The following is an 18,020-nucleotide window of genomic DNA, read 5'->3' on the forward strand; positions in this document are numbered from 1 at the left end:
TCAGCACTGTAAAAGAACAGCAGTTTAATGATGTCTCCTCAGATTCAATAATGTGGTTGCAGATCAAGCCCAAGACATTGTCTTCATTTTGTAGTGGAGTGGAAATGGAGAACCCAAGAGTCATGGCCACATTCCATCCTTTTACAACATTGGATCAACGTGAAGTTGTTTTTTCTGCTGTTGCCTCACTGGAGTGAAAAAAAAAAGAGGTCAAAGCTTGTCAGGCCCAAAAGTGTAAATCTTCAGATGTTCGCTCAATCTTTTATTTTGAGGGAAATTGTTAAATCTTCATAGAGTGTGATTTTCAAAACACTGTTTAAGGTAATAGTTGTTATAACAAAATTTAGAGATTTTTACGTTGTGGTAAATTCTGAAAAAACATAGGAATTTGTCAGCAAAAATTGAGGCTGACAGTGTGTTTGTAGTAAGTTTACACATTGTTAGATTTTGATGTGTATGGTGAGGGGTGGGGGGGGGGTGGGGTGGGGTGGGGGGTGGGGGGGTGGGGGGGCTGAAAATACTTTCATCTAACAAAGGAGGGCCTGGTAGAAAAATTTTGGGAACCACTGATACAGTAAAGCTTCTCATTTGCATTACACAGCTTTAACTTGCATTTGTGGACAGAACGACAAACTGTGTTGGCAAATTATGTCTTGAAGCATTCCTGAGCCTATGCAGTGATTTCCAGTACAGATCATGCCTGTTTTTATCGCCATGCCAACTGAGGGCCAGGAGATTGCAAGCATCCAATATTGACTTTGGCCTTGTCCCTTTGCATTCAGAGAATTCTCTAGATTCTCTGAATCTTTTGATATTATCCTGTAGATGTCGGGATACTCAAAGTCTTTGCCATTTTACATTGAGGAACACTATCTGAAAATTTATCAAAATTTTTCAACATAGATGGACAAACCTCTGCCTCTCTACAATGCTCCTTTTTTATCCAGTCATGTGTCATGACCGGGCTCAGGTGGTCATAACAAAGAAGGGAGACACCACGGCAAAGTTTTAAACAAGTCTTTATTTTTCCAAACAAACCAAATTAAATCAAATTAAACATTCAAATCAAACAATTCTCTAATTAAACCAAATCAGACCAAATTAAATCAAATTAGACCAAGTCAAATCATCAAATTAGGCAGTTTACCATCAAACTCAATTAAACTAAACTAAAGAGTCTGAAAAGCCAAATTAGACCAAATTAAACCAAATTACTTAAAGTTACTTCAAATTAGAACAAATTAAATATTTACAGCATGAAGTATGTAAGTCAGTAGAGTCAGTAGTGTGGGATGTGCATGAGAGAAGATAATGTGTGTAAATGTTGTAAAATGCAAACTTAACTAAAGCTCATCCTAATCTAACATAACTAAACCAAAGTGCAGTATACCTGTGGAGGCCAGGTCAGCGAGAGAGTGACTGCATGAGCTTAAATAACCTCCTCACTCTAAGCCCAGGTGTGTGACGTTACTCTAATCAATGAGCTGCACTCACAGACACAGGCTGGAGACACTCAGGCTGACAACACCAAACATCACATGAGGTCATGGACATCACACCATGTTACTGACCTGGTGCCAATTAACCAAATTGGTTGCAAAATGTTCCTCCAGCTGTTTTTCAAGAGTACTACTTTCTTTTCCAGTCATTTCTTGCCTCGTCCCTACCTTTTTGAAATGAGTTGCTGCTATTAAATTCAAAATGAGCTAATGTTTTCATTAAATAGTTAAATATCTCACTTTTAACATCTGATATGATGTTTATGTTCTATTATGAATAAATGGCCTAATGAGATTTGCAAATCATTGCATTACATTTTACACAGTGCTCCAACTTTTTTGGAATTGGAGTTGTAAATCACAGTTGTTGTCTCACTTTTTCCTCACGCCACACCACTGACATCCTCCCATCAGTAAAAGGGGTATGCAGCAAAACACAAGACAGCAAACCACCAGATGACGTCAGTTTGTCTGTGTTTGCTGCTGTTATGTATCTCTGTTTGCAGCCGTTAACTATGACCCTGTTGTGTCCATATTTCAGAGCCAATGTCAACCACTCTTCTGACTGGCTGGAGAGGATCCATTTGGCAAGGGGAGTCACTCGTGTCCCTCAATGAAGTGATACCAAAATAAGATTCTGTATGCACCGTGCCACCTTGCTCTGTGACAAATCAAATACAAGGACACTCTTTTGAGGGCAGAATCACCTAAACAGATACTTCACAGCCAAGCTGTTCTATTTCTGGATTTCCCCTCGAAAAATCCCCTCGACACAAAAAGGCAAGCATGCAAACAAACAAACTCACAGCCAAGTAAACCGTGCATGCCCACACAAGCTGTCCTTATCAGAGGCCAGACATGACTGGATGAGCCCACTGTCACTGTGTCCCCACCGTTCTGTCACTTGGGAAAACCGAGCCAAGGCAAACCGGACTGCAGGCCGCAGGAGCCCGCTGAAGCAGAATGCTACTGTACACCGAAGGAGATCACTTACTGCTGCAGCCGCAAAGGCTAAAATGTCACACGCCACCAACAGATGCCACATCAAGCAGCTGAGAAAATGTCATGTCTTCTAGTGCTGCAGCATTTCGCCCCTCCGAGTATAAGAGGAGCGAAGGTTATGAGAAGCGCCTAAAAGTCATTGCCCTTTTAAAACGGTGACAGGCTGGTCTGATTAACTCAGGGAAATGTGTGAACTGGTGTTTACCTTTGTCACAATCTGCATGCAGAGTGTAAACAATAGAGGAAAATCTGCTGCAGGAGGGTTTTCTAAACTATTGGCTGACAGAGAAAAAATTAGATTGCTTTAATGCTTCTCACAAAGTCAAATCAAGCAAGCCAACCAATATTCAGATGTATACATGATCAGCCAATCAACATCATGGCTTATACAGATTTTTTAGATCAGTATGATTTTACATTCCTGCAAAACCGTCACCATTTTAAAGAACAGAGTAAGCACTAGGGGCGCATGGTGTCAGTGAGCGATGCCATATTACATCAACAAAGTTTCTTTGTACTGGTAGGTGAAGAGTTTGCACATTCTTTACACATATGTGGCTTCTTTCTGACAGTGTTGGTTCTCTCTATGTGTAAAGCTACTCTCACTGTTTGCATGAAATCTACGGCATTGCATACACATTCAATTGTGTAGCCTAAGCCTACACACAAGGCCTGAAGAAGCATTATCTATTTGTCATTCAACCAGTGTAAAATTAATAGAATCTTTAAACTAGTGGTACTCAACCTTTTCTAACAAAGAGCCATGTTGTCTTAAAATACTTTAGCAAGTGCCACAATCCAAAACAGTGAATGTAAGGAAGATCCATAGATCAACTGATCCATAGTTGAAGTGAAATGAAACCACAAATTGGTGGATAATTGTGAGCTTAAATGGGATGCTACAGGCTGCATAAAAATGTCTGTATAGTGTCAGCAGACACACACAATATGTCACTGATAATGATGATAAATCTATTTTATTTATCGCTGACGTCGGGCCAAAACCTTGTATCTCACTTTTCATGTTTTTAATTTGTTTTTATAAATCAGTGCTGTTGGTCACCTTTACATCTGTCAGTGGGTTTTAACTAATTTTAAAGAGTAAAACTGCCAAAAGAAGTGTTTTTTTTTTTTTAATTCCTGAAAAGTGTTGTTTTTGAGGTCTTTGGCCTAACACTGGTGTCATGTGAGTTCCACCTGGTCTAGAGATTTCTTTTCTATTACAATATGGAGTTTGAGCTTTGAGATAATTTTCAAAAAGCTGGTGAATTATGGTTGGATATTTGGGTATTTACATCTCACATTGGTGCATTTACTGTAGCTCTGTGGCTTTAATAGAATAAAATAGAGGCTTTTTAATTTTTTTCCACTCATTATTGATGCTTTTAGCTAAAGAGGGAGGGGCCTCATATTGGTCTTTGCCCTGGGTCCCAAAATAAATAAAACCAGCTCTGCCTCACACCTGCAAATCTCCCAGACACATTGTTCTGTCCTGCCTCATTTTATAATTCTGGTTTAATATTTCTGCTCTTTTTACAGTATTTATTATCATTAGTTCATTAAAGATCAAATAAAACATCCACGTTTGGACAACGTTGTTTTTTTTTTTTTTTGAAGTAAGCAGTAAAAGAGATGCAACTGGTCACTAAAAAGCCACATGTGGCTCGAGAGCCACGGGCTGAGTATCACTGCTTTAAACACTTAAAAGGAATATAAAGTCTTACTAATACATCAGTACTTTAAGTAGGCTTTTGAACATCATACTGATGTTTTATTGTTAAACTTTGAATTCAGGACTTTGACAATGTGGCATGAGTTCTAAATATAAAACCACATGCATGCAGATATTTTGGCACAAAAAGCAACAGATTTAGCCTATTAAATGGTTTTGATGCCAGTGTTTCCCCAGCTTACCATGCTAACAAGACAGCAACCAGCTAGCTGACTGTATTTATAAAAGGGTTGAAAAAGGGTCAACTTTTTAGCTCTGTAAATTTCCTACGTATTCAACACTTATCGTACAAATGCTATGTGACGCTATCTCGCTAGAACTTCTGGTGATCACTGAAGGCAAGTGTCTGCTCTACTTGTGGAGCCTTTGCAGAATGCCAAGTCCAGTTTGGTCCAGTTCCACCTTGCAAAGTAGATGGATTGGCCAGATTCCATGTCTGTCATCAGGCAAACCCATCTTGAAAAGCTCCAACTGAAACGATTGTGCCAGGTCTGAAAACGGACCGAACCAATCAGCGTCATATGAGGAGAATGAGGCAGAAGCAAGCAGGGTTTATTCGTTCCTGGAAGCTGACAACAATGGTGTAGTGTGTAGCTGGGATGTAATTTTAGTATAGCTGCAGTTATTTTAGAACTGAACCACATATCTGCATTTAAAAAGAGCAAAGATCCATACTGAAAGCTTGGCGGGATGCTCTTCTGCTAACCTCCTTCAGCATGAGTTTGGGATAGTTATGGACGGGGTTTAGTTGCACTGTAAGCCAGCATACACAGAGGCTGCTGGTCAAGCAATTGGCATGGATGAGGCTACAGTTGAGGAGTATACACCCCATAGTAAATGACTCTCTGACTGCATTATCCAGAGGTATTAGTCCAACTTTGAGAACCCTGACTTGGTATGATTCAGTCACATTAACATTTTTACAGGCATTTTAAAAATCCACTTTTAGTCCAGCTAACATAAGAAATTTGCCTTTTCAGACTGTGTATATGTACTGAGTATCAATGGCCCACCAGTGGCTGATTTAACTACAATGGACCTGTTCTTCTGATTATCACATAAGTGACAACAGGCGTCATTCATTTTATTAAGTGTTTGAATACTCAGTCTATTTGTAGCATGTCATAGCCATAGTATCATCTTCGCTGTGGAAAAATAGTCCCTTATTAACCTTTGTTGTCATAACTTCTCAGCGATGATAATGAAAGTGTCATAGAGGCAGTTCAGGGTGTAAACCCCTCACCTAACCCTGCCAAGATCAGCTCCAGTCCTCCAATATCCCGAACGCGATTAGAGTTACCGATTGTGATATGGAAAATAAGGGCCAGTCAAAAGAGGAGGGGGATCTTTACTGTCTTTTTTCCTAAGAATTAAGTCAAAATAGAGTGAAATGATGGATTAACAATCAGATCACTGGATAAAAATAAAAACAGAAAACTACAAAAATTTTCAAAAGGTTGAAATAAAGTCAGAATGTCAGGAATAAAGTCAAAATATTGAGCATAAAATGAAGTAAAAATCATAAAGTCATAATGAGGAATAAAAAACTTGAAATAGTTTAGAAAACATTTTCAGATTTTTGACTTGATTCTCAAAATGCAAAATAATAATTCTGTCATTATTTTACTCAAACCTGTAAAAACTACACTATCATTTTCATGTAGACCTGTCAGAGATTATAATCATTAAGGTTATTATTTGATAATAAATATGACATCCCATGAATTCTGCACATAGAAAACATGGTTTCATCAGCCTGAGGCTGATGGCACAAACACACATTATCATCAAGGTCTGAAGCGACTCTCACAGTGTGACATATGTGGAGAATGGCGGACTGTCAGTTACATGCTTTCACACATTATTGCATCAGAAGTGACACTGCCACACTCACAAGTTTAATCACACTGTAATCCCAAAGAGAGGGTCTCCAGCACACCCAGACATGCCACTTCTATGTGACGCGAGCCACGCCAACACAAGCGGCTGCTGCTGGGGTATGTGACATGTACAGGAGGGAGGGAGGCACCACTCCACACAGGCATCAAAAATAATTAAATGTGCACAAGTGGGACTAGTGGAGCAGCTGTGATGCTTATAATAATGTATGAACTGTATCATATCTAATATTCAAATCCAAACTGGAGAGAATGCAAACAAGTCAAGGTTTATATTCCTGTTTTCAAAAATGCACAAGATTAAAAAGACAACCATTAGTACGATCTTTGTAGAGCAGCTGCACAAGAGCAACACAAATCACATACACTCACTAGCCACTTTATTAGGTACACCTCTTCAATTGCTTGTTAATACAAATGGCTAATCAGCCAATCGCATCACAGCAACTCAATGCATTTAGACATGTAGATGTGGTCAAGATGACTTGCTGAAGTTCAAACCAAAGATCAGAATGGGGAAGAAAGGGGATTTAAGGGACTTTTAACATGGCATGGTTGTTGGGGCCAGACAGGCTGGTCTGAGTATTTCAGAAACTGCTAATCTACTGAGATTCAATTCACACAGGCTCACCAAAATTGAATGATAGAAGATCGGAAAAATATTGCCTGGTCTGATGAGCTTTGATTACAGCTGTGACATTCAGCTAGTAGGGTCAGAATTTGGGTTAAACAACATGAAAGTATGGATCCAATCTGCTTTGTATCAACGATTCAGGCAGGTGGAGGTGGTGAAATGGTGTTGGGGGTATTTTCATGGCACACTTTGGGCCCTTTAGTACCAATCGAGCATAGTTAAAACGCCACAGCCTACCTGAGGATGGATGTGCAGTGAACAAATCTGCAGCAACTGCATGATGCTATCATGTCAATCTGGACCAAAATCTCTGAGGAATGTTTCCAACACTTTGTTGAAAATATGCCACTAAGAATGCATGCTGTTTACGCGGCTAAGTGGACTATTACACAATCGTTTCAGGAAAGATCTGGGCATCACATGGAGATGAAACTGTTGGTATATATAGATTTGTTCACTCTGGGATCCGGTTTCAAAAAGTAGCATTTTCGGGCTCCGCTCGTTCTGTGTGGATGAAATGCTGATACAATTCTCTAAAAGTTGTCTCCACATGGACAGCCCCTGAGAATAGCTTATTTTAGCATGCATTTTCTGAAAGGTGGAGCAAGAAAGAGGGGGAGGAATGGATTTTTCTGATTCTTGGCGGGATTGTGGACAAAGCAGGGGCACATATTTTTTGTTAGAAAATCATGAAAAAGTGTTTTTTGCTTAAAATGTGGCCTTTAAAGACTGGTAATAGTTGCTCTATATAACTTTATTATAGAATTGAAAGAAAGATCTCAGTCAGGTAGTGAACTGACAGGCTGCCACCAAAACCCAGCAGACAAACATTGAAAAGGCATCGATTTTTAATGTGAAACTTTTGCATTAAGTGTGTTCTGCAACTTTAATCACAGGGTTGGTTTGTTTTGGAGAAGGGGAGGCCTCTGTGGATAACTCGGCTCATTGTTCAAACCTAATAGACAAATAAACAATGAAGGGTCATTTTCACGCTTGATTTGCAAAGTTTACAGCCTCCTATCCTGTTCTGCACTATAAACAGAGCAGAGATTAGACTGAAAAAATCCTCAGGGTCTTTTAAACAAATGACTTGACTCATCAACTTTCAAGTGACAGTCCTATACATACCTTAAAATATGCCTTATATGATTTTTTAATGCAAATGTGATTTGCTTTGAGACACAGGTTGTACAGTTATCCAACATTATTATCTAACGTACAGAACTTCACTGAGAAGAAATAAGATAATGTAAAAATCTTTATAAATGATGGCTGCAGGGAAACTGCTTACATGCCATTGTGTAACACGTTGCAGGTACACTGAAACAAGAAGGTCTTACAGTTGCTCCCCAGCATTCTGACATTTTTGATTCATGTGATTTATGACGGCAGCAGCAGAAAATATAAATTGGTTTCACAGCCACAACATCTCCATTCATCACTGAAGCATCAACATAAATAAGGGTCATGACTCAGGACTGTATAAAACACAGAACGATTGTGTTGGGCAGAAAAAAACCAATGTACAAACCAGCAAAAACAGATGATGACATTTACTAACAGTGCACAATCAACACACCTGCAAATGCCTGTATATAAAGTCTGAATTTATGCAGTGCAGAGACTGTCAGGTCATGAGTGCCAGAGCTTATTTAAGGAATACGAAAGCTTTAGAGAATCTGTATGCAGCAGCATCTCTACCATTTTACTACTCCTCTGTAAGAGCGTGACTACTCAACACATCCTCACTACTCTGAGGATCCTAAAGTGAGTATCTTGAAAAGCACTCTTCAAATAGAATTATCATCACTATTTGTATTCTGTATCTAATGTTTCTACATTAACCTACGCTACTGTTTGAGTTAAAGAAAAATAGCCTCACAAAGTACATAGTAAACCTTTGAAATGTAACCTCCAGAAAGAAAGGTTCACAGTCCTGAAGCCACTCCAGCATCATCCCCGAACCAAGACAAGTTTTCAGAACTGTCCTGTTTAGCAAATTTTAAGTAAAACTAAACAACATTTATAGTCCTGTTCAGATAATTATATTATCACATTTAGTCAGGACAGCGAAACCTATCTATCCAGGATCCACAGTCCACCCTGGTCTGCTGAATCCTGTTTGGTGCTGGAAAAAGCGCACCCTTGTTCACTGCAACCTAACTATACTGCAAAAACTGAAGTGTTGAAATCTCATTGTTCATCATTTCAGAGAAGATTTAAACTCCAACTGTAACTTTAACTCCATTCTGAATAAAAGTTCTTTAGTGTTGGAGTTATTTGACAGTGTTGATCCATCCAGTGTTAGTTCAACTCCGTAATGAGTCAGCTGATTAAACAAAGCTCCGTGGATAGCAATTTCAAATCCGAGAGGCAGGGTTTTCCCATCATGCCCTTGGGACGAGGGCTTAGATGTGTTTAAACGTCATATATTATGCAGAATACACTTTTCAGGCTTTTTTAATCAAAAATATGTGCCCTGGTCTGTCCACAATCTCCCCAAGAATCAGAAAAATCCCTCTCATACTAACTCCCCTCATGATGTCACATGGGGAGTTAGCACCGCCCCCAGGATTGGCTGGCCCTCTCTGCTTGGAAGAAAGTTCCGCCCTCCTCTCCTGATCCTCCTCTCAGCTGAGGATCAGGAGAATCACATCCATCAAGGCACATCCAATTCCTAAAAGGGCGGAGTCAGACAGCTCATTAACATTTAAAGGCACAGACACAGAAACAGCTCGTTCTGAGCAGGGCTGAATCAGAGTGGCTTTTAGACATGCTAAAAACCAATTCCTGGAGTGTTTTTTCAGCAACAAATTCCCAGGCATGTTTTGGGGACTTCTGAGAACAATATAAGCGTGTCTTAAAGGGGTAAAGTATGTGACATTTAAGATATATTTTTGGGTTTAGATGTGTTTAGATGTGTTTAGATGTTGCCTTTCATACTATGACAAAGGTTGGGATTCCTTTGCTTGTGTTTCTGGTGGATTATTGTTGTTTTTGATGTTAGATACCTCTGCATATGAGCGAAGATATCCGCCAAGTTAGCTACTTTCTTCCTGTAGCAAGAGAAGATTTTCAGTAAAGGACTGAAAACTGATTTTCAACCAAATGGGGTTTCCAAGCTCTGGATTTGATTTTTTACTCTGTGCATGGAGACACCTGATTTTACCACAATTTGCTGGGATAAGGCCAAAACATCTTATCTCCATTATTCATTATTTATTAATTAATTTTAATAAATCAGTATTTTGGTCACCCTTAACATCTTTTTTTCTTCTTTTCAAATTTCAAACAAGTAAAAATGTCAAACAGATGCTGACTATGGCTATTCATTATTTAATTATTTGTTTAAATCCAGAGTTGTTTTCATTCCCTGGAAGGTGGTGATTTTGGAGAAATGAGGTTTTGGCCAAACAGCAGCGTGACTGTTAAAAATGAACACTACAAGAGAGTTAAAATATCAACCCTTTCCAAAGCGTAAATTTAACTCAGAAAAAGGGTTTAATTCAACACTATGGGAGTTGAATTAACACCGATGATACCTGGCCGGCTTGCTGTAATTGATGGAACCATGAATTCTGCTCTCTACCAGAAAATCCTGAAGGACAGTGTCCGACCATCAGTTTGTGACCTCAGGCTCAAGTGCACTTTGGTTTTGCAGCAGGACAATGATCCAAAACAGCAAGTCCACCTCTGAATGGCTTAAAAGATGAATGCTTTGGAGTGGTATAGTCAAAGTCAAGACTTGAATCCAGTTGAATGTCTTTGGCATGACCTTCAACGGGCCATTCATGTATGAGAAACCCTCCACAACCATATGAAAGATTAACTACTACCAGTTATCCCAAATGCTTGCTTTGCTGCTTCAGGGCCTGGATGGTTTGCTGTAACTGATGTAACCATGAATTCTGCTCTCTACCAGAAACTCCTGATTGAAAATGTCCAGTCATCAGTCTGGGACCTCAAGCACATTTGGGTTATGAAGACTGAGAATGATTCAAAACTCACAAGCAAGTCTGCCACAGAATGGCTTAAAAAATGAAGGTTTTGGAGAGAACTAGTCAGAGTCAAGACTTCTATCCAATTGACCTTCAACAGGCATTTCATGTTTGAAAATCCTCCATTGTGGCTGAAATAAAACAATTCTGCAAAAAATAGTGGGACAAAGTTCTTCCAACCATGTGAAAGTCTCATTGTCAGATATATCAAACACTTGCTTGTAGCTGTTGCCACCAAGGGTGGCACAACCAGTTATTAGGTTTAGGAGGAAATTATCTTTCACACAGGACCAAATAGGTTTGAATTATTTATTTCCTAATAAATGAATTCATCTTTTAAAAACTGTTTTTTATTTACTGGGGCTTGCATGGCAGCAAAGAAGTTCTAGCTGTTGCCCCCATGCACACATGAGTATGATAACTGGTGACTCTAAATTGACAGTAGGTGTGAGTGTGCTTGGTGGTTTGTCTTTATAAGTCAGCCCTGTGGTTGAATGGCAATCACTGTCCCCAAATGACAGCTGGGATTGGCTCCAGACTCCCGCAACCCCAAACGGGTAAGCAGTGTGGAGAATGGATTGGATTTTGTATTTACTAGGGTTATCTGGGGTTAGTGGTGTGAATACATTTCACATGATGTCTTCCTCCATTTGTGATTCACCTGACACATTTGTAACAGAAGCTTCCCCTTATTATGAGTATTACGCTGAGGGTTAGAATAAAAAGCATTACGTTCATCTTACTTAGTGTCTGGTTCATGTGCCAGATTACACTGCGTTGATCCGTTGCTCTATATTAAAGCAAGTTTATGCATAAGAGCTGTGAAAGTGCTTACCTCTCTGCGCAGGTCTTGATTTGATACTATAATCACATTGGGTGGATCACCGACAGCTGTGGCAGCCCCTCCAATGTTGGTGAAGATTACTTCTGCAATCAGGACATGTCTGGGGTCTAGATTAAGCACCTCACACAACCTGCAAAATCAGATAGAGACAGAAAAGCCCTTTAGCCTCGATTAGATTTGGACGTGAGCGAAAGAGTAATACAGCAATATAAAAAGGATATTGGAAGATAAAAGGAATTGGTCCTTTAACATTGTGGCTGTACAGGATATCCCCATGCTGCCCTGATAACAGGTTAGAGCACCGTTTCTCCCCACTTCTGTGTTGTGTTTATCCGGTGTTTAATTTCAGCCAAGTCAAATATTATCAATATTCTGACCTTCTGGCAACAAACATGGACTTAATAATGGTTCTCTGCCTGGACTCAATTCAAGAGCAGCAAATAGACAACAACAATAGAGGAGAGAGAGAGGTGGGTGGTACACTCTCAATCTGTGAGACAGGGCACTGGAGTAAATTGTAGCTTCTGTGTAGTAGATCTATTTTTAGGGATTTAACAGCTGTTTGTCTTGGCTGGGATACATCCAGCTTTTTACAGAGGGTGGCTGTGATTGATGAGTTAATGCAAAAATGGAGAGCTTCTGCAGTCATGTGATCCAGAATGTCGGTTGGGGGTCAGATGGTGTGGGACAGCCATAAGGAATTAAGAGGAACATAGGAAAATTTGTATTAAATTGCTCCAAATGGACTCTATGCTGAAATTATCGTCATAAAATATCCATCTACACTGAGTTTGATCCCTACACTCTACAAATCTGTGTTTTTACAACAAAAATGATTTACCTTGTGGGGTGTGCAACAGAGTAATGATACGCCGTTCGTGAACAAGCCTGTGCTACAAAATAGCCCTTTTATGTTAGCCACTGTAGCTAGCTCCCGTTTGAGAGCCTGTTTCCTTTCTTCCATCCTTTGTTGTTATTTAATCCATGTGTAAAAAGCCAAACTGTTGCTAGATGAAGAGCTGTTTGGAAGCTAAACAACCAGCTCTACTGAGCTAAATCAAATTATCTCTAAAAAGTAGGGATGCATGATAATTATATGCCAATATTGATTATATAATTTTATTATCCCTAATAATGCAAATTTTAGCAGATAAAATCCACTGAAAGACATTAATTTACTCCTTATGAGACTACACATTCTGAAACAGTAGGTGGCGTTGCGGTGTGTGACCAGCATTAAGACCCAAAGAACAAGAAGAAGAAAAAAACCTCTGCTGTGCAAAGACCACAGGGCAGATTTAAGGCCGGCTCATTTATGGATCAGATTATGGATTATGGATAACGATGGGCTCAATGCACTCATCAACTACCGGTCAGGAGATCAATCGCAGAAGAGAACTGTGCATTATGGCAGCTTCATTGCAGTTTACCTGCTGTTTGCAGGAGTTACCCAAGATGACTGTCAATTACTAGATAAATGTAGCTGAAGATGTACATTGCAGCACACAGAAATAATTTTCAGAAGTGCTATTAACCCATCTTTGAAACATCATTTTAACATGTTTGGATGCCATTATAATAAAGAGTAAACACAAACCACAATTGAAAAAAACAAACCTGACAAAAAACACAATATAGGACGTTTTCCTTCCGAAGAACGATGAATGCAGGTTCTGATTCTGTTAGCGCGTGTCATTGGGCGGAAGTTGTCAGGCCACATAATTTTCCACTAGAAATATGTCACTCCCTTCCCAGAGGGTGATAAAGTGGAAATTCATGTAAATAATGATGCAAAGATCAGGAGCAAATGCTCTCCCTTTGGTAGTCGATTCACATGGTTGACGTCCAGTTAGGGTGTCAAACTAGGCGACAATGTAAGAACATTTCTGACATGCTAGTCTCGTCGAGTCGTGGTCATGGGGCGTCTTGGATGTGTCTTTAATTATGTCATGCTGCAAACCGTTTGTATTCTTGCACTTTTGACGCTGAGCTGCCACATTACAGTCAGGCCAAAACCTGTCTGAATTTGTGTAGTCTGAGCCGGCCTTAGTCATCAGTAGAATAACACAGCTGTCCTCCACATCTCTTCATGTATCAAGCATGACAGCATGTTCTCGTTTACATTGATGGGTTTAATCTGCAGATGAATAAGCAACAGGCTTTTAGCTCCAGAATTTTTAACGGAGGAATGCACTCTTCTTTTTTATTACCAGTTTTCAACCGGGAAACATGCCTGATTTGATATATGTCAGCTGAATTCTTGTTTAGTTGATTGAGATGTCAGATTTGATGGTTTATCAAGACATTTATCACGGCAAAAGGGTAAAAAAAAACCTCAATAAAACCAAAGAAATGTACAAGTTAAAATGAAAAGCAGTTGTAAAGTCAGAAATGTTATTTGTTTTTGATGTAAACACAATGATGTCAGTTAGTTGTAAGTTCAAAAAAATATTTATCCTGCATCACTACTGAAAAGAGACGGATTTCCCATCACAAAGAGCGAGGCTGGAGGTTGGTGAGAGTCCAGGTAAGATCAGATCTGATTCCATTTGCTTCTGTATGAGTGTACAGAACACATTTAAATAAATGTCAAATGTCTCTCATACCTTATAGTGACTGGGGTGAAAAGCATCATGGTGGTCACATTGTCCAAAAAAGCAGAGAGAATGGCAGCGATGAGACAGAGAATGATGATCATTGGCCAAACTCTCCCTCTGGATAATTGGTAGGCCTACAGAGAGAATAAATGACAGACAAAAATCAAATCAGCAGTAAGAAAACCTACCAAGAGGATGTTCTGATTTGAATGTGAAAAACAAAAAAGTCAGTTTCAGATATCATCATAGCATCAAGCATACCACAGTGGAACATTACACTTCCTTTATGAGCTGCAGCACTCCATGGTTAGTTGTGCACGTCTAAAAATAACAACATAATGTATAAAACACCAGAGATCCACTCTTGAGCTCTGTATAGCCACGTTTTGAATGCCAGACAACAATGTGTCGGAGCTTTTCTCAGGGGAGGTATTTTAATTTAAAGTGCCTGCCCTCGTCCGGCTCACACTTAAAATTCATGAGCCTGCATAATCCCTCTGTTCTCCAGGTCTGAGTGGGTCCGCACCTGAAGGACGAAAGGCATTCGCCCTCCTCCACCATCTACGGCGAGTGCTGAGGATTAAAACTGAGATGTTTTTCTGATGGTAGGAAACTTTGACCTTGTGACAGGAAGATAGAGAGAGATTATCTTTAACTTTAGAATAACAGGCTAGTGTGAGAATGTGCATTATTTGTAGGACATGTAGTTTAACAGCAGTAAAATGAATTAAATTATAAATGTTTTAGTCCTAAAATTTTTGGAAATACATCTTAAGAAACAGAAATTTGTTTGTCCTGTTAGAGTAAGCATTTTCATCAAGCAACATAACATTAACATCTTTTTAGTTAAAGTCACACAAGTCCAATCTATATGTCCCTATATGATTCAATTAAGGGGTGTGCAATCCCTAAGTTTTAAAAGCTGTTTTGATGTTTTACAGTTTTATTGTTCAAATGTTTCTAAAAAATGTTTTTTAAAGTTTTATGTGCTAAATATTTGGAATCAATTTAACGGTTCTTTTACATCATTTAATAGGGGTCCCTATTTCGCATCCTTATTTTCAGGGATGCACAACATTAGATTTTTCCCTTGCTCCAAAACGTGCATATTTATTCATTTATTTAGCTGATACTAATATTTATATCAATACACAGTGGCTATGAAAAGTATTCAGCTCCTAGGATGTTTACCCTTTTATTGATTTTAGAAATTAATCATGGTCAGTATACACTATATTGTCAAAAGTATTTGCTCACCTGCCTTGACTCGCATATGAACTTCAGTGACATCCCATTCTTAATCCATAGTGTTTAATATGACATCAGTCCACCCTTTGCAGCTATACCAGCTTCAACTCTTCTGGGAAGGCTTTCCACAAGGTTTAGGAGTGTGTTCATGGTCATTTTTGACCTTTTTTTCTAGAAGCACTTTTGTGAGGTCACACACTGATGTTGGACGAGAAGGCCTGGCTCTTAGTCTCAGGTTGAGGTCAGGACTCTGTGCAAGCCAGTCAAGTTCATCCACACCAAACTCTCTTATCCATGTCTTTATGGACCTTGCTTTGTGCACTGGTGCACAGTCATGTTGGAACAGGAAGGGGCCATCCCCAAACTGTTACCTCAAAGTTGGGAGCATGGAATTGTCCAAAATCCCTTGGTATGCTGAAGCATTCAGAGTTCCTTTCACTGGAACTAAGGGGCCAAGCCCAGCTCCTGAAAAACAACCCCAAACCATAATCCCCCCTCCACCAAACTTTACACTTGGCAGAATGCAGTCAGACAGGTACCGTTCCCCTGGCAACCGCCAAACCCAGAATCGCCCATCAGATTGCCAGATGGAGAAGCACGATTTGTCACTCCTGAGACCGCATCTCTACTGCTCTAGAGTCCAGTGGCGGCGTGCTTTACACCACTGCATCTGACACTTTGCATTGCACTTGGTGATGTATGGCTTGGATGCAGCTGCTCGGCCATGGAAACCCATTCCATGAGGCTCTCTACACACTGTTCTTGAGCTAATCTGAAGGCCACATGAAGTTTAAAGGTCTGTACCGAATGACTGCAGAAAGTTGGTAATCTCTGCACACTATGCACCTCAGCATCCGCTGACCCGGCTCCGTCATTTTACATGGCCTACCACTTTGTGGCTGAGTTGCTATCATTCCTAATCACTTCCACTTTGTTATAATACCACTGACAGTTGACTGTGGAAAATTTAGGAGCAAGGAAATTTCCCGACTGGACTTGTTGCACAGGTGGCATCCTATCACAGTACCACACTGGAATTCACTGAGCTCCTGAGAGCGACCCATTCTTTCACAAATGTTTGTAGAAATAGTCTGCATGCCGAGGTGCTTGATTTTATACACCTGTGGCAATGGAAGTAATTGGAACACCTGATTTCAATTATTTGGATGGGTGAGTGAATACTTTTGGCAATATAGTGTAACTTTGCTTTTTTGACAAAAATTAACAGAAAAAATCTCTTTAGCATCAGTGAAACAAACGTACGCAAAGTTAGGACAATTGAATAAGAAAACATAATGTAAAATAAGGGATTGCAAAAATCTCTCTTCATGCCAGTATTTAGTAGCTGCACCTTTGGGTGCAATCACAGCACTGAGTCTGTGTGGATAGGTTTCAATCAGGCTGAAACATCTGGGGACTGCAATTTTACTCCAGTCTTCTTTGCAAAAACTCTGTCACATTGCACAAGGATGTGGCATGAACCAGCCAAATTCCTCTGTTGGATTGAGGTCTAGGCTTTGACCCGGCCTCTGCAGAACATACACCTTACTGTCTCCACTCAGTGTCTTGCTTAGAAATGAATCTTCTCCCAAGCTGTAGTTCTCTAAGATTATCCTCTGACTGTGGGGATGCAGTGTTTGGTTTCTGCCAAACATAGTGTCTTGTCCGATGGACAAAAAGCACCATTTTGGTCTCATCAGACCAAAGAACTTTCTCCAACTTGGCCACGGAGTCTCCCACATGCCATCTGGTGAACTCTAGTGGATATTTAATGTGGTTTTCCTCAACAGTGGCTTTCTCTTCGCCACTCTCCAACAAAGCTTTGACTGGTGAAAAACAGTCATATGCAGAGTCTCTCCCATCTCAGCAGCTGAAGCTTGTAAATCCTTCGGAGTAGTCTTGGTGTCTTAGTCTCCTTCTTGCACAGTCACTCAGTTTGTGTTCTTGTGGATGGTCTGATCTAGGCAGATTTATACATGTGCCATATTCCTTCCATTTCTTGATGATTGACTTAACTGAACTCCAAGGGATGTTAAATGCCTTGGATTTTATCCATCACCTTACCTTTTCTCTGAGTTGCTAGGAGTGTTCTTTTGTCTCCATGGTGTAACAGTAGCCAGGAATGGACCTTCCAGACACAGGTGTCTTTATTCTACAATGTTGTGGTTATCTGTTACATCAGTCATTTTTTTTGTAAGAAATTTTCTGCACAAGATCAACATTCAGCTCCAGACAAAGAACCTGAGAAGACCACTGCAAAAATGCGTCTTCTAATTTCATTATTAAGTTTTGGAGCTAATAAAACATTTTTTCTTTGTTTTCAACATTTCACCAAATACAATTTCTCATTAAGTGGGTTTCTAAACCAAACAAAAAAAGACAGTAAAAAAGCGACAGTATTTTTCAGAACTGAAATGATAAAAAATAGTTCCTAATGATTTTTAAAAAACACAATACTAATGTTTTATCTGGGAAGGGCTCTTAAATCAGTCTCTAATGGAAAAGCTGGTTTTTAATGACAGACTTTACATGTTTTAGCATCCAGTCATTCACGATGCTGTTAGGTGA

General features: G+C 39.6%; 1 protein-coding gene across 1 annotated transcript in view; it reads right to left on the bottom strand.

Moving 5' to 3' along the window:
• The window catches only part of oca2 (oculocutaneous albinism II), a 115,238-nt gene that overhangs the window by 53,114 nt on the left and 44,104 nt on the right, over positions 1 to 18,020 (bottom strand). Inside the window, exons 12-13 of the mRNA XM_041792041.1 lie at positions 14,214 to 14,338; positions 11,599 to 11,737 (exon numbers count right to left, since the gene is read on the bottom strand). Coding sequence (XP_041647975.1) covers positions 11,599 to 11,737; positions 14,214 to 14,338 — 264 coding nt within the window. The remainder of the gene's footprint in view (positions 1 to 11,598; positions 11,738 to 14,213; positions 14,339 to 18,020) is intronic.

Source organism: Cheilinus undulatus, linkage group 7 (assembly GCF_018320785.1).
Source record: "Cheilinus undulatus linkage group 7, ASM1832078v1, whole genome shotgun sequence".
NCBI lineage: Eukaryota > Metazoa > Chordata > Actinopteri > Labriformes > Labridae > Cheilinus > Cheilinus undulatus.